Genomic DNA, 27816 nt, shown 5'->3' on the forward strand with positions numbered 1-27816 from the left:
TTTCTTTTTCCTTTGACAAAACCATCTGTATTTGATACATGTGACAGCAAAATACAGACATCAACAAAATAGGATACGAGATACAACAGCTTCGATAATCAAATAGAAGGATGATCACCTTTGGTTGTAGCTTTGAGGTGTTAACTATCGTGAGTTTTGATAAGTCGCACAAATTTCCATTCTTGAAACAAACATTTCCAAACCCATCTAAACAGTACAAGCCATGAAACTACATTTGATTGAAGAATCAGAGAATACTTCATGGGCTTCACATAAATCTGAAGTGTGCGAGCAGAGGAACTGCAATTGAGGACCTGAATGGATACTAGTAAACAAATCCAGCCATTTGCAGATTATGTTGGCTTGTCATAGCTTCCACAATTTCCGAGCTTCCATCGTTTTGACAGGTTCGTTTGCCATTGCTGCAATGCGCTCTGCCCCACTTTCAAGCTCTGCAATGCGTCTGCTGATCCTTTGGTAGGAAAATATGAGGAATGAAATCTATATAATGGCGAGAACTTAATTCCTATCTCTCATTTACCTTATAGTTTAACCTCCCTGCTGTCTTCCGTTCTTCATGCTTGATTACAAGACCTTACAACTGAGAGGATAATTGGTCATATGGACAAGAGAAAGGCTCTACTTTCTAAACTCGGGTTCATTTGCACTCCTGTCCAATTGTGCAACCTAGAGATTTTTAGTGGTTTTTAGATTTTTAGTGGCTTGGGCTTTGCAGCAATTATAGCAGTGTGGGCATCTGGTAATCTGATTGGGGTGAGTATCCTAACTCCTTGAGTTTTAAAGCAAGTAGTTAGAGCATGAACAAATGCAAATATGAGACGGGCAGCATTGCATGAGTGATTAATTGCTGCTAGAGGTGAAGAGGAAATATATAATGCTCAATCAAGTATTCGGTTGGCCCAAAAACTTTTTGTGGTGGAGCCTGCCTTATGGTCCATGGTGGATGGGAGATACCTAGAATATCTCTCCCATTAGATGAACCTGGTGGGGTTTTCCTCCTCAGGTTAGAGGAGATGTGGTGTGGTTCAGATGCCACAAACAGTGGAATCACCGCACTGCTTGACCAGTCGACAGTACTGCTCGACCAGTCAAGTGAACAATGCTTGACCAGTCGAAGGTCACTCGACTCAAAGTCCAGCGAGCTCAGTGAACAGTACTCAACCAGTCGAGGACCTAGCTCGACCAGTTGAGTGAACAGTCTCGACCAGTCGAGGATTCTGCTCGACTAGTCGAGGTTACTCAGATTCGTTCCGGATTTTGTGGGGACTGCGTAAATTGGAGGCGATTTCACAAGAGGTGCGAAAGGGAGTTGCTTAAACTATAAATAGGGGTTCCTAGGGCTTTTCTAGGAAATGCAAGAGGGTTTCCTAAAGCTTTACAAGGGTTTGTTAAAGGGTTTAGGGCTATCAAAGGTGTGAGAGAGAAAGAAAGAGAGAGAGAAAGCTTGTAGAAGGGAGGTTATGCTCATAGAGGTGATCTATTGTGCACTTGATATCTTAGCGCTTCTACGTCCTCGTAATCGGTGAGATCTCTCCATTTTTCTTTTATTCTCTTATTGTTTATCCGCTCCTGCGTGAGTGAAGAAGGTTTGATCCAAGCGGTGTGTGCTTGTGATCGGTTGTAACGTTTTACTTCATAGTGGATTGTTGATCTGGATGAGGTCCCGTGGTTTTTACCTCTTTGAGGGTTTTCCACGTAAAAATCTCTTGTGTCGTGTGGTTTGTGCTTTGATTTATTTCATTGCTTTATTATCCCATAATTCTGGTGTTTTGGGAGGCTAGATCCTAAGGTTTTGTGCAAGGCCCCCAACAAAGTGGTATCAGAGCTAAGTTCATTGAACGGAGTGAGATCGGTTTTGAATTATGGAAGGTGGCTCATCAAGGATGATCAGTCTCAATGGTTCTAACTGGACCATATGGAAGGCTAAGATGGAGGACTTGCTTTATTGCAAGGACTTGTATTCTCCAATTCAAGGCATATCAGCAAAGTCAAAGGATATGACAGATGATGATTGGAAGAAATTGGACCGGAAGGCGATGGGGTTTATTAGACAATGGTTGGATGATTCCGTATTCCACCATGTGTTTATGGAGACCTCAGTCGCTAGCCTATGGTTGAAATTACAAGGGCTGTATGAGAGGAAGACAACCGATAATAAGATTTTTCTGATAAAACGACTTGTGAATCTCAAGTTCAAAGATGCTGGTTCTTTAGCTGAGCACATGAATGAAGTCGGCAATATATTGAACCATCTCTTCGCCATGAAGATGGTCCTAGACGATGAATTACAGGCTTTGTTATTACTTAGTTCATTGCCTGATAGTTGGGAGACATTGGTGGTGTCTCTAAGTAACTCCGTGTCAGACGGAAATGTGTCCATGGAACAGATAACCAGTTGTCTCTTCAATGAGGAGACAAGGAGGAAGTCTCAGGGGTCTACTCAGCAAGAGGCCCTTATGACACAAGAACGGGGGGAAAAAAAGAACAGAAAGGGCGGGAAGGCCCAAGATAAATCAAGAGGTAAGTCGAGTACCAGGAAGGATGTTGAATGCTGGAATTGTGGCAAGAAGAGCCACTATAAACATGAATGTCGTAAGAAGAATGACAAGAAATGAAAAGGAAAGAAGAAGTAAGATGAATCAGATTCCACCGCAGTCGCTTCAGATGGCGACGTTGTAGTTATTCTTTCAACAGATCCTGATATTTGTCTCACGGCTACAAGTTAGGACACCGACTGGGTAATAGACTCAAAAGCCTCGTTTCATGTGACTCCACGCAGGGATCTCTTCATAAGCTACAAGTCAGGTGACTTTGGGACCGTGAAGATGGAAAATTTTGGCGTATCGAAGATCGTAGGGGTCGGTGATATTTATGTAAAGACCGATGTGAGCTGCACATTGGTTCTCAGGGATGTGAGGCACATTACAGACCTTCGCCTCAAATTGATGTCGATAAGAAGGTTAGATAAAGATGACTATGAAAGCCAATTTGTTGGTGGGCGCTGGAAGCTCATCAAGGGTTCATTGATCATAGCTAGAGGAAGGAAGTGTTGCACCTTTTATAAGATAAGTGTTAGTATATGCAAGGGTGGGTTGAATACAGTGGAAGCTTTAGCTATTAACATGTGGCACAGGCGTCTACGCCATATGAGTGAAAAAGGGCTTTAGCTACTAGCAAAGAACCGGCTCCTTCCAGACGTGACAGGTATACCTCTCAAAACCTGTATTGACTGTTTATCAGGAAAACAACATAGAGTTTCATTTGTTAAATCTGTTTCTCATGTTAATAAAATGTATGCATTAGATTTGCTTTTTTCTAATATTTGTGGTCCTATAAGGACAAAAACCTTGGGTGGGGCATTGTATTTTGTCACTTTTATAGATGATGCATCTAGGAGGGTTTGGGTCTATGCTTTAAAATCAAAGGACGAGGTCTTTGGTGAGTTTAAATTGTTTCATGCTATGGTCGAGAGAGAGACATGTAGATCATTGAAGTGCATCCGCACTGACAATGGTGGTGAATACATTGGTGACTTCCATGAGTACTGTAAGTCCCTGGGTATACAGTATGAACAGACGGTTCCTAAGACCCCCCAACATAATGGTGTAGTTGAGCGAATGAATCTCACTATTGTAGAGAAAATCAGATGCATGTTATCCCATGCGAAGTTGCCCAAGATGTTCTGGGGAAAAGCAATGCACACGACAGTGTATTTAATAAACAAATCTCTATCAGCCCCGTTGAATGGAGAAGTACCTAAGAAGGTGTGGACTGGACAGGATCCATCGTATAGTCATCTTAGGGTGTTTGGATGCAGGGCATCCGTTCACGTACTAAAGGACGAGAGGTCCAAGCTCGATATGAAGATCAGGCAGTGTGTGTTCTTGGGGTACGGTGATGAAAAGTTCAGTTACAGATTGTGAGATCCAACCGAGAAGAAGTTCGTCAAGAGCAAAGATGTGGTTTTCTTTGAAGATCAGTGTATAGAAGGCATCTGTGAGCCAGAGAAAAACTAACCTAGTTCAGGTGAGCTAGAGGACATGGATCCGGTTATTCCTCCCGTGGTGCCTGATGATGGGAGAGTATAGCAAAGTACAGAGGACAAAGGAGTTCCTACAAAAGATGGACCAGGGGAGCAGCCCCCACTTGATCCACTTATTGAGCCACAAGTGAGGAGGTCATCTAGGACAAACAGTTATCCAAGAGGTACTCGCCGCATGAGTACATTTTGCTCACTAATAGGGGAGAGCTAGAAGATTATTCTGAGGCCCTAGCCGACGAGCATAAGGGGGAGTAGTTGAAAGCTATGCAAGAGGAGATAGAATCTTTGCATAAGAACCATACTTATGATATGGTGATGTGGATATTGCGGTAACTAAGAGGCTCATCCAAGTTGAGCCTATGCTATGGTGATGGAAAACCTATGTTAGAGGGCTACACAGATGCAGATATGGCAGGTGACATAGACTCAAGGAAGTCTACATCGGGATTCATGTTCACGTTTGCAAGGGGGAGCGATCTCTTGGCAGAGCAAGCTATAAAAGGTCGTAGCATTATCGACGACAGATGCTGAGTACATCGAAGTCAATAACAAAGAGCATATAGTGTGTAAGCTGAGGAAGAGCTTGTATGGGCTGAAACAAGCTCCACGGCAATGGTACAAGAAGTTCAACTCATTTATGTTGAAGTATGGGTATGACAACACGGAGTCGGACCGCTGTGTTTTTACGCGCAAGTTCTTAGATGGTGAATTCCTCCTGAGTCGGAAAGGGAGAGATTTGATGGGGTTTTCCTCCTCAGGTCAGAGGAGATGTTGTGTGGTTCGGATGTCATAAACAATGGAATCACCTCACTGCTCAACCAGTCGAGAGCACTGCTCGACCAGTCGAGGGTCACTCGACTCAAAATCCAGCGAGCTCAGTGAACAGTGCTCGACCAGTCGAGGGCCTGGCTCAACTAGTCGAGTGAACAGTCTCGACCAGTCGAGGACTCTGCTCGACTAATTGAGGTTACGTAGATTCATTCTGGATTTTGTGCGGACTGTGTAAATTGGAGGCGGTTTCGCAAGAGGTGCGAAAGGGAGTTGCCTAAACTATAAATAGGGGTTCCTAGGGATTTTCTAGGGAATGCAAGAGAGTTTCCTAAAGCTTTACAAGGGTTTTTTAAAGGGTTTAAGGCTATCAAAGGTGTGAGAGAGAGGAAGCCTGTGGAAGGGAGGTTATGCTCATAGAGGTGATCTATTATGCACTTGATATCTCAGTGCTTCTACATCCTTGTAATCGGTGAGATCTCTCCATTTTTCTTTTACTCTCTTATTGTTCATCCGCTCCTGCATGAGTGAAGAAGGTATGATTGGCTCTTCTCCATTAGATGGCCAAGATTGTTTAGTAGGGAACATATTGGGGCATGGTCTATATACCCATAGTAGGGCCAAACAAATATACAAAAAATTGCTGATGAGTGGCAGGTCTTTTTTACCATTGCTTTTGAACGTGTGGCCCACTGGATGAGTTGACCAGCCTGATTTTGGTTGGATAATCTGCATAGATGGGTCCACCTGATGCATGGTTTGGATGTCCCTCCTACATGCCAGATTCTGTGTAGCAAATCCCTAGCATTTATTTCACAAAATTCCTACCTTCTATGTAAATCCCCCCATATTTGTTTTCAAAAGACTCAAAACAGGCAACTGTTGTGCTCATTACCAGGTTTAGCCTTTATGCAATACTGAAACTTTTTTTTAATTTGTAGGCCATAGACAAGCTTCCTCTTATCCCAACTGTACTTGAGGTTGTTGGAATATTGTTTTCTTGGGTAAGTAGTTTCAATTCATCTGTTATTTCTGAAAAGGAAAAGATAGATTGCATTTTCTTATGATTTTAGTCTAACTATTTTCATTTCTTTATTTCTTTCAGTGGTTTATATATCGTTATCTCTTATTCAAACCTAACCAGTAAGAAGCATCAAATCTTGGTTTGATTTCTTCAGTAATCCGTGATATCAGTTTACGTTTGAGGTTTTGATATTTCCAAGCATATGGATGAAATTTCTCTGTTTATTTTAAGGATGCAACTTGAGCAAGTTGGGTCAGGTTGAGGGTCAACCCAAGCCCGACCTAACTTCAAGAGGACACGACCTGCAACCTAACCTGTCTTGATTCCTACCCAAGGTGCCCAACCCAAATTCCTCTATACTTGACCCAACTTGACCTAACCCAACCTGAATTTGCTCAACCCGACCGGACCCAATTTAAAATCCAGTTGGCTTTTTCTAACCAGAACCCAACCCAACACAACGCAAACTCTGGTCAGGTCAGCTGGGTTCAGGTTGACCTGAACCCAAGTCGTAGCCCTAGTTTATTAAGATGCCTATAAAACAGAACTGCTTCCACCATCCAACGGTAGTTATTTGCAATTTTTGAATCCATTGGCAGCAACCCTGCTGGTTGTTCATGGACATTCCATTTATCTTGAAAACTATTTTTATTTATTCTTGAAAACAACTATCACTAATATAAATATTGGGTGTTATTACATTGTGGGATTGCCTACTGCTTTTCTTTTGGGATTCAAATTCAATTTCGGGTTGGAGGTAAGTTGGAATGACTACTTATCTTTCTTAGCAATCACATAGATATTGGAAATTTGATTTGGATAATTAGGGGCTTTCCTGTAATTTTGTAGTAAGTGGTATTATAGTTGTCATTTATGGTAGGCTTGATTCTCTGTTACAATTCTGTATTTCTGTATGTGAAATTTTATTTATTTGTCTTTGGTATTAAGGGAATTTGGAGTGGAATGATTACTGGGATTGCTCTACAGACCCTCATCCTTGTAGTAATCACGTGGGTGGGTGTGCGTGCATGTAGATGAAGAAATACATACGCCTTTCAATATTCTCCCTAACTATATACTCAGTCAGCTTTGCTACACAAACATCATGGAACTCTCCCTTCCAATACAGCTTAAGTTGTTTGTCTCCCTTGCAGGTCTTTGCATCCATTCAGGCAGAACAAACCAGTCAATCTCCTCATAGAGCATATTGCCATGTGTGTGAGTGCACCCTGGAATTTCATACTAAGGTGGAGGTAGGAAACTACTACTTTACACCTATGTAGTTGTGCACCATAATCTGCACATCGCACATGTACTACCTTCTCCTTTAATGCTTCTGTACTGTTATGTTCAGGCAGTCGACTAATTACTAAGCCATGTTATTGCTTGTTTCTATTTTGTAGGAACTTTTTAATTCTAGTTCTTCTCTTCTGGTAACATCATTTCCTTCTATTTCTAATTGCTTTCTCTTAATAGCAAACCTCTGTTTTGTAAATGATCATGTTAAGAAATGTTGTCCAAGTGATTTTTTTTGTTCTATTTACATCTTTACTCTTTGTAGAAAAATGAGGGCTGGTTATTTTTTAATTGTATTTTCTACGATATCTAGGATAGAAATTTGAGGTTTTTTTTTTTGCAGATGGGTGGGATGTAATCTTATTTGTAGCTCTTCTTTTTTCTTTCATCTTGTAGTAGTAATAAGTGGTCTTTTGGGGGATCATTATAGTACTCTTGCTGTGGTAATTGATGTAGTGTTGGATTTGAATTCTAAGGGCATGTTTAGGTGGCCACCAGAAAACCATTCTAATTTATTTTCAACCAAAATGGTCGTTTTGGTGATTGTTGTGATATTGGTTTGTGTTGGCGGGGTTATATTGCTAGTTTATTTCTCCCCTGATGTTTTTGATCTTTTGGTTTTATCACTTGATTTTTCTCATTATCTAATGTAGAACGAATTGAATTCTGTCGATTTCTCTAGATCTTGCAATTTCATTACTAGATTTTTCTTTCTACCTTGCTACATTGTAGCGGAGAAGTGCTACAGATTGAATGAAGTAAGTCCCATCTACTCCGACATATGAAATCATCATTCCTTATGATAGCTTGGCACTGGTTTCTGAAGGTGATCTCCTATTTTCATGTTTCCTATATTTAATTGAAATGTACGCTAGTGGAAACAAAATCTGATGAGTGGAAATGCAATTTTTAGTTTTCAATAGAAAAGGAAAATCTTTCTGTTGAATTTCTATGTGAAATACAAAGAGACTCTGACAGAAAAGGTTTGTTAGCATGTTGGCTTTCTATTTTACCTACTTTTTTGTTTTGCTTGTAATGGAATTCAAGTTACAACATTTGTTGCCTTGATAGTTTTTGATTTTTTAAGGATAGGATCAAAGGATTGATTAATTTCCATGCATCAATTTGTTGAATGCTATTTTTTACTCTCTTTTTTTCTTGTGTACAGGATTTTAATCAATTGTGCCTGAATTTAGGCCTACAAGCACTTCAGCCTTTTGACGCCACTCGTGCTATGAGTGGACCATATAGAGGATTTGTTTTTATTTATTTATTTATTTATTCGAGACCAATTTTAATTTATTGTAATAAATATTATATTTTTTTATTGTGAAGTAATATAAATGTTGTTTAATATTCAGCTTTAATTGTATTACATCATTTTTTATGTTTCAAATATTAAAAAAAAAAAAAAAAGCAAGTTTCAATTGAATTATATATAATAAAAAAATATTATTGGCCTGCTTGGGCCTTTCAAATCTATGCAAAGACTTTACCGGCTCTTGTGTAGACTTTTATCGGCGCTTTTCCATGAGAAAAAAGTATTCAAAAATAGTGCTTTTACCGGCACTTGGACAAAGTTTTAACGGCGCTATGTTCACTTTTGGCGGCGCTTCTGTTAGAAATACCAGTAGCCACCAAAAGTGTCGATAAAGTAAGAATGAGCGCCGAAAAAGGATATAGAATTACTGGCGCTCAGACAAGCACCGGTAAAAGTGTGCTAGCACCGGCAAAACTTTTAGCGACACCCCCATTTACCAGTGCTTGCCTAGAGCTGGGAAAAGTAAAGTCGACGCTTTTTAGGGCTTGAGCACCGGTAAAGGTCCTTCTTCTTGTAGTGATGCCTCAACATCCAGTACCAATCGATATTATGGTTAATATGGACTAATGATGCTGAAATGTCGTCGATTTTACCTCACCTCCTATCAGTCGCTGAGTACCTGCAATTAATGAAGGTACAAGAGAATACACGGGGTCATTGGTTAAAGCTAGGGACCCTCTGATGCTTAAGTCATGCGTATAGATTTACAGCAAGTGTAGTAGAATTTGTATATTTGTGTGTACCTTTACCTATGGCGGGGGGTGTATTTATAGGCTTCTAGGCAGTCTGTGTATCTGAGTTGATTGGAGGGGCCGGTATTTGAATCGGACTCTAATTCTAAGAATATCTCCAACTTTAATTCGATCAGCGTGATTTTTGGCGGAGATCTCGGGAGGTAATCCCATCCGTATACGAAGAGGATTCTTCTTTCTATTTTGAGACCGAGGTCGATATTCGAAGTCGAGGTTGGTACCCAAGGCCGAGGTCGGTATCCGAGGCTAACCTCCGAGGTCAAAGTCTATGGTCAAGGCCAACCTCGGAGATCGAGGTCTATGGTCGAGGTTGGTCCTCAAAGTTGACGGTTGAGGCCGTGGTCGATACCTAAGGTCAATGTCATTTTTTGAGGTCGGCGAATAAGGCTGACCTCCAAAGTCATTGGTCAGCACCTGAGGTCAGTTCGATACTCTACCCTTCTCTAGGGTTTCTTATAATCCCTCTGTTTTATTCTTGGTTGTCAGGTCAATCTGATTTTACCTATAACAGTTGCCTCCTACTTCCAAGCGCTATCTCCAAGGGCTCAGGAAGTAAGTAGGTTTGGACTGATGCAGCCTTGACCTGTCGTGCGAGTAAGAGGCTTCAAGTATGTGGGAGGTCAGGCATGTAGATTTATAGTTGATAGTTGAGCATGTGATGATAGGTCGTGCACGGTAAAATCAATAAGTCAATGACGTAGTAGTAGGCCGAGCACTCGGTAAAAGGACTTTCTTCCCTTAAATTGAGGGAAGTCCTTATAGTCGGCCATATAGATGGGATAATTGGGATAATAATGTTAAAATAAATTCCCTTCCCTAACCTAGAGAAGTTTTTTTATTGTAAAATTTATAAAATAGTAGAGGAGAAACGGTAGGAGTATCACGAGTACCTTTTTTCCTTTTATAAAGGGAGGTCACTCACCGTCGAACATGTAGATAAAATAGTAGAAATAAAGAGGAAAAACTTCTTCCCTTTAACTAAGGGAGGTTTCTCATAGTCGAACATGAGTAGCTTCTACCGAGGGGATCAGTCGAGCACAGTTGTTTTACCCATCAAAGTTCCTTATGGGTTGTAAATCTTTAGATGATCGGCGTTCCATGGGTGATGTAAGAAATTACCCTCCATATTTTTTACTCTATACGTCCCTCAGTACTTAAGGTTGAGGTTAGGATTGGCCTATGAGCCTTATTACTGAGCTTGGTTGACTGGTTCAGCTCGGTCGTCAGGTTTCCTTCTCTAACTTGGTGTTCAAGGGAGTGTACCAATGGAAGCAACTTTTCATATATCCGTTGGTACAATGGCCTTTGTTTTGGTCATCCTCATTCTTTCTTTTATCGTTAGCGGCAGAGTGTTCCCCTTCTTCCCTTTGCTTCCTATCCTTAGCCGAGTTTTTTTCTCCTCGAGTAACTCTTCGTAAACTAAAGAGTTCTTTAGCATTGGAATTTTTTGAGCTTAGATAAGTAGGTCGGCGAGGGTAGTCAGCTGGTTCTTACCAATAGAGAAGAAGAACTTTCCTTGTTTAAGGCCGGCTACCATGGCGGTCAAAGCTATCTGGTCGGAGAAATTGTTGACTTGCACTGCTTCTGTGTTAAATCGGATAATATAATCCATTAATAGCTCATCCTCCCGCTGTGGCTTTCTTTTGTCTTTCCCACCGATGAACTGTGTGACGAAGGCTTTGCTAAATTGAGTGAAGGAGCTGATAGACTTCGGCTTTAATTGCATATACTATTTTTGAGTAGTCCCTGACAAATCAGGAAAAATGCTTTGTACATCACGGACTCAAAGGTGTTGTAAAGTTTCATTCAAGTTCTGAAGGATTTCAGGTGTTCGACCGGGTCCCTGGATCCATATTAGAGGTGATCTGGGGCATCTAAAACCTAGACGATAGCTGATATCTCATGATTTCATCAGTAAACGGGAGCTCAACTTCTTCAAGCATAGCTTCGACAACGGCTGGAGCTTTTACTCGACCTGTCACTGGATGTCACTGTAACGTCTCGGAAAAATCCGTACAAGGACCCGATCGAGTACCACCTCAGGCAGAAATCACCCAGGACCAAATCCTTTAGAAATTAGGCTAGTATTAGCAAGTACTAAACTAGAGTACTTGTGAAATTAGCACTAATCACTTTAAATATGATCTGCAAGATCCAAAATGTACAGAATCATTGACGCTACATTACCCTGAAATCTAGAATCTATCCCTAATCCTGTTTGCTCTCGGGAGCACACTGAAACTCCATATCAGACCTGGACCGCACGTCGAAAGTCCGATTACCTGAAAACTATACGACTATGACCGCATTACTGGACTTGACAACCCCCTCAAAAATCAAGTCCTAATTGTGTTTAAAAATATACAACTTGAGCCTGGAGCAAAGTGTGTGAGAAACGTGAATATATTTAGAAGTAAATTCTGAATTTAAGTAAACTGAGTCGTGTCACTTGCAGGCCAAATATAAGGATTCAGACCATTAGAATCTGACCTAAATACACCCTTGGATCAGGGAAAATTTTTCATACATGGCAATGTACTTGTGGCCCTGATCGAGTGACGATGACCGTTGAACTGAAACTGGTCCGCCACGGTCGATCTGTAAACCCGATCGGAGCAAAAACTCAGCCTGATCTAGATCCATGGTAAGGGAGCTTAAGTCCGACTACACGTGGAAAAGGAGCTACCAGAAGTGCTCTGATGGGCTGAAACAGACGCCCTTTGGATATAATCTAAGTATACCTTGGCCCTGGGGCCATTTCCAACAGTCCTGGGCCTATATAAGAACCTTAAACCCTATCTCTCTCACCTCATACGAATTTAAGAAACCCTAGGGGAGAGAGGAGAGAAAAGAGAAGGGAATAGATAGAAAGTGAGAGTGAGAGTGGGAGTTAGTTGTCGGGATCTTTCCTTGACGCTCCACGTGCTTAACCACCATCCTTGTATCATTATACGGGCGATTCCGATTCCGTACTTGGGTAAGGAATCCTAACCCTAATCTTGTTTTAGAAATCCAAATAGAGATATCGACGAAATAGATTATCTATTTCGTGATTCAGGTGGCCGTTATGCCGTAGACGAGGATTTAGTGTTCAAACTGAGTTCGTTACGAGTCTACCGGCGAAAGGTGCGGACTATAAACATATAGGTTATGGTTTTCAAGGCTTTCAATGTCGGTTAATGGTTTATTACTGATGTGGGTGCTATTTCACATGCCAAATGCGATGTTTGTTTCGCGTTTCAGATATATATGAACTATATTGAGTTTAGTGTATTCCATGTATTTGTAGAAAGGATCGTATACGTATGGAATTTGAAAGTGTGTTTGCCATGATTAATTGTCGTGTGTTTATACTAGTTGTATGTGTAACAACTCCTTGGCGAAAGGATTTGGCCCAGTATATGTTATGGCCAACATACGTTGTGTATGTTAAAAAGGTGTAGTCTAAGTGTTCGTAAAAATGTCTGAATGAGCAAGTACTTGGCATCAGGTACTTTATATGAGTGTTGAGATAAGATTCTCAACTACCTTGACTATGTGTATGATTTTCTCCATGCAACTTATATTATATTGTCTGTTTTACTTATGAAATGCGCATGTGTGAAATCCTGTGTATGTTGTACTTCATAACATGCTCAAATGGTTGTAGGATTGGAATTATGTGTTTATTACTGCTTTGACTATTTCATACGAATACTTGTTGGAATTGGATATGTTTGGAACTACGATATAGTCTAGGCAATTGGTAACAGGCGTTGATTTGGTGGCTGAGGTTGTTTTCGCCCCACGGGACGTGTTCAATGAGTCCGAGCTGTACTTCAGTTGTCGACAGTGGTTAGGCTACACGGAGTGTTCGTGCACTTCATGTCGATCAATTCGATGTGCGCTCATACCAGTCGAGCTCGTCAAGTAACCCGATTGACCCGATGTATGTTCACCATGTATGGACGCTACTGCTTGAATCTAAGGTACCAAACTCACCAGTGAAAACCCCTTTAACCTTAGTACCTCGATCCGCTAAGACTCATGAGCCGGGCATGGTGGTATGGGACACCGTGGTCGAGCTGTCGGCCTACGCTGGGGTGACGAGCCTCCCCGTAGTGACCAGTGAGTAACCCAAACTCGTGAGCCGAATACGGTGGTATGGGACACTGTATTCGAGCTGTCGGCCTACACTGATAAGGTGACGAGCCCTTTGTAGTGACCTCGAGCATATTCTAAGACTATGTAGAGGCGACGAGCCTTTCCGTAGCAACAAGAGTACAAACTAGGCCTACACTGATAAGGTGACGAGCCCTTTGTAGCGACCTAGAACCGTAACATCATATGAGATTTACTAGGACTAGAATGGATCATCATTTGAGAATTGATATAAAGGAGGTACCTTAGCTTCACAATCCTGCTGTATAAAAATGACTAATAAGAACTTGGTAATCACGCTCATGCACCGCACTACATATGCCGTTTGGCGTTAAGTAGAGAGCACGAAGAAGTGACTGACATGCGCGACCGTTAGATGAAGATCGCAGAGGAGTGCAGGTGAGTGCATGCATCATTTATACATACCATTCTTGCATTAATCAGAGTACTTAGGGATGTTTGATTGTATTATTTTATCATTACTACTTGACTGAATTGATAACATGTTAACCTTTGCTTTATTGTTCCACTGAGTTGATCACTCACTCCCACGTTACGGGACAGTGTTTTAAACACCAACTAGTCTCTGTCTTAGCTGCAGATGGAGACCCGACTGATGAGGCAGATGCGGACTTTGTAAACGATGAGGATGCTTTCTCATATATACAGTATTCAGGTGGGTTTATATAGACCGCTCTGATCGACGGGGCTTCAGGGTCATACTTGTGGACTATCACATTTTTTTAAAAATTTGTATTTTGAAATAGTACTTGTAATTATTGACCTGGCAACGTATACATACTTTGGGGACTTATACTGGTTTATAAAGTTATACATATTCGTTTCAGTCTTCCGCTTGCGTACTACAATTGTCCCTAGATTATGTTTTGCTGTTTTGGCTTAATCTCATTCATGTTTTATGCACTAATACAGACAACATACAACCATCATTAGATATGTTGTATAAGTGATGTGTTGGAACTTGAGAGTTGGGTTTCTACTCGACCCCCGATTTTCAGGGCATTACAGTCGCCAAGTTGATCTCAGATCGATCAGCTCTGCCCTCCACGAGACCCCTCTCTCTCTCTCTCTCTCTCTCTCTCTCTCTCTCTATGCAACTACCTCAAGAGTCTTCCCACGATTTCTCTTCTCTAGAGTGTGGCGCAAGTCGGACTCTGCGAGCTCGGTTGTTCCCATTGTTTGTGTGGGGACTTGCATGCATTGCGCTGGTCTGTCCTTTACCGCATACGAACTGTGAGGTACATGTGGGGTCGAGATTTCTCAGTTGTTACCTCCACTTCCATGCCTTAGTCGAGAAATGATTGTTGTCTATCCAATATTCAATCCACATTGTCGGTCAGGGCCTCGACTTGGTTCTTCAGGGAGATGAGTCGACCAGCTCTGTTGCGAGGCCTACTCGAGGCCATCGCTATAATAGGGTCGGTATGATGTTTCGAAGGTGATTCCTCAGGATGTTCATTTAGTATGGGGATTGGCGTAGTACTGGCAGCCAAAGCTCACTTTTTTCCTTTAGCCATTGCAAGGTAGACAAAGACAAAATAAGTGATAGCTTCATTATTACTTCCCACGGGCGACGTCAAACTGTTGATGTTGAAATTTGGTCGATCATGCCTTACCTCTTATGATTCACTGCATACCTACAATTAATGGAGGTATAAGAGAATATATTGGGGGTGCCGATTAAGGTCGGGGACCCTCCAATGCTTAAGTCAAGCATATGGACTCACAGTAGGCGTAGTAGAATTGGTGTATTTGTGTGTACCTTTACCCATGGTAGGAGGTGTATTTATAGGCTTTCTAGGCAATCTGCGTATCTAAGTTGATCCAAGGGGCTCGTATTGGAGTTGGATTCTAATTCCAAGAATATCTCCGACCTTGCTTCAATCTGCATGATTTTTTACGGAGATCTCGGGACGTAATCCCACCCATATGCGAAGAGGATTCTTCTTTCTATTCTGAGGTCGAGGTTAGTATCCGAGGCCGAGGTTGTTACCCAAGATCAAGGTCGGTATCCGAGGCCAACCTACGAGGTTGAGGTCTATGGTCGAAGCCAACCTTAGAGGCCGAGGTCGTCCCTCGAGGTCGAGGTCGGTACCCGAGGTCGAGGTTATCTTTTGAGGTCGGCGAATAAGGTCGTGTTGAGATGCGGAGCCACATTTGGGGGTCGCACGACCGGTCATGGCCCCTGCTCGAACGGTCGTGGCTCCTGCTCGACCAGTCGTGGACTTGCTCGACTCAAAGTCCAGCGAGCATAAGATTTTTGGTTCTGAGGTGTTCGACTGGTCGTGGGGTCCTCTCGACCGGTCGTGCAGTCTGCTCGACCGGTCGTGGTTACGCAGATTCGTTTCCGAATCTAATGCGGACTGTGGATTTCGGTGTCACCTTTCGCAAGGGTGCGAAAGGGAAGTTGCCAAAACTATAAATTGGGGTCCCTAGGGCTATTCTACGGTTAAGGTAAATATTGAGAAATATTTCTAAGGTGTGGGCAAGGGATTTTCTCTGTACTTTCAAGGGAGAGGTTAGTGTATTGCCTTGTAATCTCTGTTTATTCTTCATAGTGGAAGTTTGCATCCATGATTTTTTACCTTGGTTTGGGGTTTTTCCACGTATATCTTGTCTTGTGGTTTATTTGTATTACTTTAATCTGTTTCTAGTTTATATTTCTTCTTGTTTATTGTTTGTGGGTGAGGCCTGAGATTGGATCTAAGCTCACTGCGTTGTTGGCGTGCTGCGCAACAACTGGTATCAGAGCTATTGGTGTTAGTTCTATTGAGAGTGATGACGGAAGAAGGGAAAACTAGAATTGAGAAGTTTGATGGTTCAAACTTTGCCTTCTGGAAGATGCAGATGGAGGACTATCTGTATCAGAAGGACCTCTATATTCCTCTATGAGGAAAAGAGAAGAAACCAGAAAAGATGACAAATGATGAATGGTTTTTACTAGATAGAAAGGCTTTAGGAACGATCCGACTCTCTTTGTATAAGAGCATCGGCTTTAATATATCCAAGATGAAAACTACAAAAGAATTAATGGAAGCCCTAGCCACCATGTATGAAAAGCCCTCAGCGTCCAACAAGGTTCATCTTGTGAAACAGCTATTCAATATAAAGATGTCAGATGGTGGGAGCCTGGCTAAACATCTAAACGAGTTCAATACAGTCACGAGCCAGTTGGAATCCGTTGGCATTATTTTTAAGGATGAGGTCAGGGCTTTATTGATCTTATCGAGTTTGCCAAACAGGTGGGATGGTTTGGTGATTGCTGGGAGCAATTCTTCAGGGTCGACAAAGTTGAAATTCGATGATGTGACCGGTCTAATTCTTAGCGAAGAATCTAAAAGAAAGGTATTGAGAGTTTCAGGGGATTCAGGGAATGCTCTAAACGTTGAAGGAAGAAGAAGATCGCTGAACAAAGGAGGCAATAAACACGGACGTTATAAGTCAAGGAAGAAGTCTAAGGGACCGAAAGACAGACGAGTGTTGGCATTGTGGGAAGAAGGGACATATGAAACATGATTTTAGGGCGCTTAAGAAACAAGAAGGAAGCTCTCAAGGCGGGAAGGATTCGGTGAATCCATCTGAGGAGAGTGACACAGAGGTGTTGATCTCGTCTCTTAATGCGAGGAATGAGTCTTGGGTCATAGACTCGGGTGCTTCGTTTCATACTACTTCGTGTAAGAAAGTTCTGCATGATTATGTGTCAGGTGACTTCGGGAGAGTCTACCTGGGTGATGATGAGTTGTGCAGTATTGTTGGAAAGGGAGACATTCATATAAATCAGAAAGACGAAACGACTTTGAAATCAAAAGATGTCAGACATGTACCGACTTTGAAACAAAACTTGATCTCGGTGGGGCAATTGGCCGATATCGGTTATGTGACGACATTCACTAGTAATTCTGGAATATCACAAAAGGTGCCGGTGATATCTCGAGGCAAGAAGGAAGGTACTTTATATGTGACTTAGAATCTTATAGGTTGCATCCTCTGCTGAACCGGAGTGAATGGGTAGTTATGGCATCGAGGTTGGGACATATGAGTGAGAAAGGGATGAAAGTGTTATTGTCAAAAGGAAGGCTCCAGGGCTGAAATCTATTGACTTGGAATTCTGCGAGGATTGTGTGTATGGCAAGCATAAGAGGGTAAGCTTCAAGAAGACGGACGCGCTCCAAAGACGCATCTGTTGGAGCTTGTACAACTGATGTTGGGGACCGGCACAAGTATTATCTCTTGGTGGCTCACATTATTTTGTTTCTTTTATTGATGATGCTAATAGAAAATTATGGGTCTATTTCTTAAAGCACAAATCCGATGTATTTGATGTATTTAAGAAGTGGAAAGTTATGGTAGAAAATGAGACAGGTAAAATAGTAAAATGTCTCAAATTTGATAATGGGGGAGAGTACTATGATAAGAGATTTGAGGAGTATTGTACAGCAAATGGAATTAAACATCAGAAAACGGATTCCAGGGACACAGCAACAGAATGGTGTGGCTGAGCAAATTAACAGGACCATCCTTGAGTGCGCCAGGAGCATGAGGTTACATGTAGGGTTGCCCAAGACCTTTTGGGCATGTGCTGTGAATACTGCTGCATATCTCACCAATAAAAGTCCCTCAGCACCATTGGATGGTGGGCTACTAGAAGAAACGTGGACTGGGAAAGAAGTGAACCTTGCACATCTCAAAGTGCTCGGTTGACTTGATGCAGAGCACAGAAATAAGTTGGATGCGAAGTCTAGGAGGTGCACGTTTATAGGCTACAAGCAGCATGATTTTGGCTACAGGTTTTGGGATGCAAAAAATAGGAAAATCATTAGAAGTAAGGACGTAATCTTCAATGAAAAAGTGATGTATAAGGACAGTGTGCAAGGAAATAAGGCCGAGGAGAAAGAATTCGTAGAATTGGAAGAGTTACCGGACACGGGTGTTACAGCGCCATAGGATAATCATGCAAAGGAGCATTATGAGGCAGAACCGCATACACCGGTTGTGAGGAGGTCTACTCGGTAGAAGAGGCCCACGGTCCAATACTCACCCTCCTTACATTATCTATTGCTGACAGATAATGGTGAGCCAGAGTGTCTTGAAGAGGCGTTACAGTCAGATACACGGGTTAAGTAGGAGCAGGCCATGGATGATGAGATGGACTCTCTTGAGTCTAATCGTACATGGGAGCTAGTCACTCTACCTAAGGGTAAGAAAGCTCTTCATAACAAGTGGGTTTATAGACTAAAGGAGGAGCACGATGGTTCGAAACGGTACAAGGCTAGATTGGTTGTGAAAGGGTTTCAACAGAAGGCAGGTATCGATTTCACTGAAATATTTTCACATGTAGTGAAAATGTCTGCGATTCGCATGATCTTGAGTATAGTGGTTACAGAGGACTTACATCTAGAGCAGTTAGATGTTAAGACAGTCTTTCTTCATGGGGATCTTGAAGAAAAGATATATAAGCATCAGCCAATAGGATACGTGACACCAGGAAAAGAGAACAAGGTGTGTAGATTGAAGAATAGTCTATATGACCCTCAACACAAGGCGATGGTACAAGAAGTTCGATAGTTTTATGTCGGGAAACAGTTTTAGGAGATGTCATGCAGACCATTATTATTACTTGAAGAAGTTTGATATATCATACATAATCCTTCTTCTGTACGTTGATGATATGTTTGTGGCTAGTTCAAGCATGAAGAACATCTCGGATCTCAAAAGACAACTGTCTAGAGAATTTATCATGAAGGATTTAAGAGCTGCAAAACAAATCCTAGGCATGGGGATAAAGCGTGATAAGAAAATAAGAAATTAGTTTTGTCACAGGTAGAGTACATAGCCAAGGCACTTGATCGATTCAATATGGGAGGTGCTAAGCTGGTTAACACTCCATTAGCCAACCACTTCAAGCTATCCAAGGAGCAAGGTGCAAAGACGCAAGAGGAATGAGACTACATGGCTAAAGTCCCATACGCGTCGCTATAGGGAGTCTCATATATGCTATGGTAAGCACGATGCTAGACATTGCTCAAGCAATGAGAGTTGTTAGCAGGTTCATGAACAATCCCGGAAAGAACATTGGGAAGTCGTGAAGTGGATCCTTAGATATCTGGTAGGTACTAAGGATGTAAGGCTATGTTATGGTGGATCGAAAATCAAGTTACAAGGCTACGTGGATTTAGATTTGGTAGAAGATATCAGCAGAAGAAGCACTACAGTTATGTTTTTTCTCTTGGTAGTGCTGAGTTGGGTCTCTCAATTATAGAAGATAGTATCTATCAGCACAATATGTTATAGTTACAGAAGCGTGCAAGGAAATGGTGTGGATGCAAGGTTTCATGGAAGAGTTGGGTAAGAAGCAAGCAGATTGCAAGACAGTCAGAGTGCAATACACTTGGCTAAGAATTCAACCTTTCATTCAAGGACCAAGCATATTGCCATCGATATTACTTCATACGTTACTGGAAGATGAATCGATTGCTCTGAGAAGATTCATACAAGTGAGAATCCTGGATATGCTAACCAAGGCGGTCACACGGGAGAAGTCGCATCAATCAGGGAGGTGGGTGCAGATATCAATTCTCTACCTGTTACTATTATTAACTAGACTTTTCAAGTGATGTAGGGCTTGATACTTGTTGAGATGTGGAGCCACATCTGGGGCTGCATGACCGGTCGTGGCCCCTGCTCAACTAGTCATGGACTAGCACGACTCAAAGTCCAGCGAGCATAAATTTTTGGGTCCGAGGTGCTCGACCGGTCGTGGGTCATGCTGGACCGGTCATGGGGTCCACTCGACCAGTCGTGCAGTCTCCTCGACCAATCGTAGTTACGCAGATTCATTTCTGAATCTGATGCGGACTTGCGAATTTTCTATGTCGCCTTTCGCAAGGGTGCGAAAGGAAAGTTGTCAAAACTATAAATTGGGGTCCCTAGGGCTATTATAGGGTTAAGGTGAATATTGGAAAATATTTCTAAGGTGTGGGCAAGAGATTTTCTCTGTACTTCCAAGGGAGAGGTTAGTATATTGCCTTGTAATCTCTATTCGTTCTTCATAGTGGAAGTTTGCATCCGTGGTTTTTTACCCTAGTTTGGAGTTTTTCCACGTATATCTTGTCTTGTGGTTTGTTTGTATTGCTTTAATCTGTTTCTAGTTTATATTTCTTCTTGTTTATCGTTTGTGGGTGAGGCCTGAGATTGGATCTAAGCTCACTACGTTGTTGGCATGCTGCGTAACAGGCCGACCTCCAAAGTCATTGGTCGGCAGCTGAGGCTGGGTCAATACTCCGCCCTTCTCTAGGGTTTCCTATGATCCCTCTATTTTATGCTTGGTCGTCGGGTCAATTCGATCTTACCTGTAATATGGACCATTCAGAGTCTCTCTCTCTCTCTCTCTCTCTCTCTCTCTCTCTCTCTCTCTCTCTCTAGCTTGTGATTCGAGATCAATGGCAGCCATTGATACTTGGCTTTGGGATTGGTTTTTCTTGAAACCCTAGGAAATAAGAGAAACTAAAGAAGAAAATAGAGAGATGAGAGAGAGACCTGGTTGCTATGCCTGTTGTTTTGGGCCTCTTGGAATGGGCTTTTGTCCATTGTACAGCCCAAGTAGAAGCATATCATGGGCCCAGTAAATGAGAGATTGAGATCAAGTAGATATGGGTAATTGGGACAGGTTTTGGGGCCTTGCTTGTGGATTACATGGGCTTGCTTGAATAAACGCCCAAAAAAAAAAAAAAAAAAAGGGCTAGCATTAAGCCCAAATCACATGTACTTAATAGACTCACTCAGTAAAGCCCTTGGACAGCAATTATGTCTAAGTGCTGTTCATGGCCCCTTCAATTAGGTGTGCCAAAATATGATCAGCATGGCCCCATTAACCCTTTTTGTGGTGTTTTAATATTTTGTGGTAACATTTTTTCACCATCTTTTATGCTATTATGTGTGGACCATCACAAGCCTCCCTGTCATCTGGACAACCCAAATGGACCCCACATTAGTGCAAAGATCTAGATAGGCTCAAGAAAATGCCGAAGTCCCTCTTTTTATAAGATTAAGTATTATCTTCTTAAGGGTCTTTAATCAACCATTTGTGGGCTGATCTTGGTCGAGTGTTGAAAAGTGACTTTGAGTTTTTGGCCAGATCTAACCAATAGTGTAGTTTGTTTTTTTATTAACTATATCTAAACCTCCTACAATAATGATGATCAATATATAGATTAAAAGAAAAGACATAATAATAAAATTCCAAATTAAATTAATATCATTGTGAAATTTGTATATTAACCATATCCGTATATGTGATAATATTAGGTGGGTCACACACTTTGGGAATTAATGAACAAAAGATGTGACTCAACAAGTTCCATGATAACAATGCATACATAAATGCATGGGAATGAGAAGATCCCTTTTTATATCCATCCTATTATTATTGAACATGGATCGAGTAGTGATCGGAAAGTTATGATCGGATCCACCTAGACAACCAGTCGAGTCAAGTTTTGATTTGAACCATGTGGCAGATGTGAAGGTTATTTTGTGAAATCAAGCTAATTTAGGATTGTTTGGCAACAATGGTTTAGTGTGAAACCAAGAAAGTGATGTCGTTTGGGAGGTGTGAATTGTCATTTTACCCGTATATATACACACTTTTGAGGTCACTTCGTGAATCCATGATTTCAATTCCAATTACCAGCAATTAAGCTTGGAAAGTATCTTTTAAAACACCTGAACCCATGTTAGGCCCATACCCTAGGTGCGCTTTGGGTAGGTCCCACCCATGTGAAATCAAACCCAACCACTAGGTCTATCAAACCATGTTAGACTTCATGGCCCAAAAGTCCGTCCATAATATGATTCCGGTGGGCCATATCAAGGGAAACAGTTTGCAAGAGGATGCTCACCCTTGATTTTTATATGGCCCATTATGATGTTTATATGAAATTTACTTTGATCATTAGATGTGTCATTTCAATTTAGTTTTAGGGCCAAAAAATCAGGTTGACCTGTGATTCTGATGTGCCGCAACAAAGAAAATAGTGAGGAGAGACGTCCACCCTTGATTTTTTCAGAGCCCATCATTATTGTTATATAAAATCCACTCCAACATTAGATACTGCACTAAAAAAGGCACGTCCATGATTTCAGTGGGCCACACAAAGGAAACAATTTAAAGTGTGAGTGTTGCCCTGTATAACGTTTCAAATCATGTGGTAGAATCACCGATGGGCTTGAATTTTGGGCCTTGGGCCTAACATACCTTGATGCACCTAGTGGACTAGGTGGATTTCACATTTAAAAATATAAATAAATAAATAAATAAACGATGGGCCTGTGCAAGAATTTGAGATTTCCATTTATGTGACTCGTGTGATCTTGTGCATGAGGCTGTTTCACATTAAGAATTAGGTGGCCCAGCCGTATGTTTATGTAAAATCCACTCTAACAGCCAGGTGTGTCACATCACGTTAGTCTCATCTCACAAGAATCGGCCCATTCTGTCATTCAGGTGGGCCATAAAAAAGAAAACAAATGCCTATTCATAACTTTTACATGGCCTACTATGATGTTTATGTCAAATCCACTCCAACCATTACATGCGATCATCTTAGCTTAGGTCTGTGGCTAAAAAAAAATAGGCTGACATGGGCTTTAGGTGGGCCACACCAAATAAAACAGTTCTGAGAGTGACATCCACCCTTAACTTTTTGCAGGGCTCGACATGATGATCATATAAAATCCACTCTAACTATTAGATGTCAAACTAAAATTTATGCTTGGGCATAAAAGATCAGGTTCAACCACAATTCAGGTGGGCCACATGAAGGGAAACAATTTTGAGGGTGAGCATTACCTAGTACATTATTTCCAACTATGTGGTCCACCAAAATCATGAATGTGGCAGAATTTTGAGCCCTGAGCATAACATGGGATGATGCACCTGATGGTCAAGGTTGATTTCACTTAAACATCACGGTAGGCCCTTCCAATAAATTCTAAATATAGGGTGCCAAATACAACCAAAGGTTTTTATTCACATGGAATCCAGGGTACTGTGATTTCGATTCTAATTCGTATCAAATACAAAGCTACCAAATGACCCATGGCATGAAAGAACCTTAAACACGAGCCCTAGTGATGGATTTGAAGATGACCTTTTACTCTAATGCCATATCAAATAACCACTTTCTCTAGAAGCTAAAGCCACTTTAACAAGAGTGAGAGTTAGGTAAGCGTATTGTAAGAACGAGTGAAAAAGAAGTTTGCTGGCGAGAATGCATCACGACGTATTGGTATTTGTTATCTCATAAGCTGGGATTATAGCCATTGGATCTACTGTCACGTTTGGTGATCCAAACTAGTGATCAAACGTGAAAAGCCAGATGGTTAGGATCTCCTTAGAGGTTGGCCCGCAATTCAGAAGGTTTGGACCATTTGAACTCTAGTACTCTCTTTCATCCCTTGAAACTTGGAGCGGATTAGTGAGTGTTTCCCTGACCATGGGCCCATCTTGATGTATGTGTTGTATATCCATGCCGTCCATCATTTTTTTCCGGCATTATGCCATGGTTCAAAAAATAATGAAGCATATCCAAATCTCAAGTGGATCACACAATCAGGATTGAACGTCCATCATTAGAAACTTCGTGGGACCGCAAAATTTTTTGATCTAGGTGCTATTTATCGTTTCCCTTCATTCAGGTCTGCGTGACCTTATCAACAGGTTGGATGGAAAATAATATTTACGGTGGGCCTTAGGAAGTTTTTAATGGTAGGCGTTCAATGACCACTATTTCCTGCGTTGTGCTCCAATTGAGATTTGAATCTGCTTCTTTTTCGGGACCAAGCCCTAAAATGAGCCGTAAAAACCAATGGTTGGTAAGGATATACAACACATACATCAAGGTAGGCTCATGATCAGGACAACACCCACTATGGTCTTACCCAGGTAACATCTCATCCGCTCCCCTTAAAAGTTAAAGCTGGCCCACTTCCATGTAAACAGAGCGAATTATGAAACGAGTATCAGCACTTTAAAAGTCCACCAAACATTTAATTATATCCATAAGATTGAAATGCCTAGATGGATGGCCCACTGGATTTGAAAGCATGCAAACAATTTTAGAGACTTTTACTCAAAAGGGTCTACCTAACTGCTACCCAAAATCGAAAGGAGCCAATCACTCTTCCGATCCTGACTGTTAAGAGGACCATCGGACATAAACAACAGTTTACATCATCTATTATTAACCATTCATAGATCTATATCCGACAAAGATGAGGTATTATCATACACATACACGGGCCCAAAGGTTCTGTCTTCAATTTCTACAGGTGGGACCCATAGTTCCATGATCCCATCCAACGGTCCTCAACATGGATTACCTATGCACCCAAAAATCCTCCAGATTTAAAAAACATTTTATGTACAATATTGAGACCTTTTCTTAGTCCGTTGTATTTTCTCTATAAACCGTCTATTGTTAATCATACATAGGGAATTCTTACAATCTAGGTATTTCTAGTGTACTTATTCATCCACAGTGGGTCCTACTATATCAACCGTTTGGATCGGCAAACCGTGGACTCAGTTGTCTCATAACCTTTCAGCTGACCATTCTACGATGATACCGAGGATATATAAAAGAGGTTTGCGTGTTTGTATTATTTCTTCACTTAACTTCTAACCATCTCTTTGACATTTCCTTTGTTCAAATGAAAAAGAGTTAGAAGGTGAACTAACAACAAAACAATACAACCAACCAGAGAAATCTCCCAAAAAACAGATGCAAAACCAACCAAACAAAACTCATTTTCTCACCCACACACTGATCTCTTCCTCTGCTATCCTCACTATAAAAGACCCAGACCATTAGCTTCTTCCCATCATATCTCATTCATACATCTTAACTAGTCTAGTACCTCTTCCCACACTACCATTCATGGCTTCAAAAACTTGCTTCTTCTTATGTCTGCTTATTTTTGTGTCACTCAGCCACGACGCATGCCTTGCGTCCCGTCACTTGTTGGACACTCCCGTGCCAGCTGCTCCACCACCAGTGCCAACTATCCCAACCCTGCCGAAACCCACATTGCCTCCCATGCCTGCGGTGCCGACTCTACCTAAGCCGACATTACCACCATTGCCATCTACCCAATTGCCACCTCTGCCTGTCACACCGAGTTTGCCGAAGCCTACATTGCCGCCGCTGCCAACCATGCCCACCATCCCCTCCATTCCAACATTCCCAACCATTCCCTCCATTCCAACCATCCCTTCAATCCCAACTATCCCTAAAATACCTTTCTTCTCACCACCCCCTTCAAACTAGCCCATGATAGTTATGTGGAGTATGGCCCAGTTATTGATATTATGTGGAGTATGGCCCAGTCATTGATATGCTTAGTTTATTACTTTGGGTGTGATAGTAGGACATCACCAGCATCATTTTAATGAAGTCCTTGCATGTGAGGAGTGAGGAGTACACTCTCTTGTGAAGACTATTTTTATGGGAGATTTGTAGGTCTGGGGATTGTATACTTTGTGCCTTTCTTTTGTCACTTTCAGTTGTATTGCATTCTTATTTTATCTTTATGAGATTTGGTTTTCAATGTTAAAGTATTCGTGTTTACATTTATTAGTCATTTGGGACTTAGCATGTTTGGAATGTCATTAATTTCCATTACAAAATTCTCATTCATTTGGTGTTGATTGGATATCATGGACCTGCCAAACGTTTCTCTGTTTACAATCTTGGGAGGAAGAAGTTGTTTGCAAGACATGGCAGAAAGGGGTGAGGTGGGCAGAAGCCACTGAAAATGGGCAGTGATTTTATTCTAGCAAAATAATTTATTTATGGTCAAGCACTTTGAAATTGAAAAAGTCACAAAGCTTGGCTTAAATAAACCATCTGAGTCATAGGAAACTTTAGTAGGACATTATTGGAAATTTAAATTGATTTGACGATCCTAAATTCTCATTAATAACCATTTGTTTATTGAACTTAGATTATTGTTTACATAGGGGTGACTGATTAAATATCCACCAATCAGCCAATTAGGAAAGGAAATTACTGTATTTTTTTTTAAGATCCATCTAAATTAAAGCCAATTTATTATATGTTATACGAACAATTTCTTAGTGGCTGTGTACCAACCATTGTACTCTTCTAAAGTATCAAGGTTTTCTTATTTTGAAAAATAGAGAAGCCTTCAACAAGAAAACAGTCTCTTCTAATTATCTAAATGCTCTTATTTTTACTTTAAAATTGAATCCCATCTTTAATCAATTAGAAAACTAATTATATTGAGAATTTTTCCCTTGATTATTCGCATTATATACAATAAAGGTAAAACGCAGGTGATTAGTTTTTAAAATGGCTTATAAAGAAAGAAAATAAAAAATTATTAAATCAAGGTTAGCATATGTAAGGTCATTATCTGAAAGGAATTGGAAACATGCAATTCCATGTTCACTTCAAGTTGTTATTTTTCTCAAATTAAATATTATTGAAAGTTAAAAGTAAATAAATTGTTAAATTCAATTATCCTAATTAAGAATTTTCATCTAAAATGCATCTATTTAAAGATGCTCAATCATCTAAAAGACATCTAGACTTTGTTCAGTATGGATCGTTGTATATTTTTTTGATTGGTCATTTTTAACAATGATTAGCCTGTGAGGAATATCCAACTGAAGAGATTCTTTGGACATGACTCTTTCCATGATTTGGCTGACTAGATGAACCAGGTCCTACAAAGATCACCCTCACTTGAATCTTTTATATGGTTTGGTTCGGGGTTATCTTTCCTTTTCTTTTATAGGTTATTGGCATTGGATAATTTCAAAGAATCAACAAGTGTGTCATTCTTTTTTTATTGGTTAAGAACGTGTTTGTAATGTTGGAAAAGTAAAAAAAGCAAAAGTGTAATGATTATCCAATGATTGATTTCATGAGCATTCCTGAAACATGAATTTCATTTCTCAATGACTTATTCGGATAGCAAGTGAAAATCTCACTTTTGTGAGAGAATACTCACCGTCTACTTAGGCTATGGAAAACTAAAATAATTGATATATGGAATCCACCCTCTTCCTTGCTATCAAAACTTTAAAAAAAAAAAAAAAAAAAAAAAAACAAAAAAAAAAAAAAAAACAAAAACAAAAACAAAAACAAAACAAAACAAAAAAAAAAACAAAACAAAACAAAAAAAATCTCCCATCAACAGAAAATATTTTCCATTTCCCAAGTTTTACATGGTTTTTCTCCTATCGAAATGCATCCTAAGTTTCAGAATCAGTTATTAGTTCACTAATTTAATACACGAGTACAGTTCCCACTATTGAGCCTGAGGTTGCTCATCATCGCAAACATGAGCCTACCCTAAGACTTCCATTAAACGGTCGATTGCTGCCGTAACCCTTGCATGGCTTACA

The 27816-nt window shown here is 40.8% G+C and overlaps 1 protein-coding gene across 1 annotated transcript in view; it reads left to right on the forward strand.

Moving 5' to 3' along the window:
* Positions 1-26024, forward strand: part of LOC131246423 (protein PELPK1-like) — a 54390-nt gene extending 28366 nt beyond the window's left edge. Inside the window, exon 2 of the mRNA XM_058246540.1 lies at positions 25545-26024. Within this exon, the coding sequence (XP_058102523.1) occupies positions 25545-25711 (167 nt within the window). The 3' untranslated portion in view covers positions 25712-26024. The remainder of the gene's footprint in view (positions 1-25544) is intronic.
* Positions 26025-27816: the final 1792 nt, after the last annotated feature.

This window comes from Magnolia sinica, chromosome 1, assembly GCF_029962835.1.
Source record: "Magnolia sinica isolate HGM2019 chromosome 1, MsV1, whole genome shotgun sequence".
Taxonomy (NCBI): domain Eukaryota; kingdom Viridiplantae; phylum Streptophyta; class Magnoliopsida; order Magnoliales; family Magnoliaceae; genus Magnolia; species Magnolia sinica.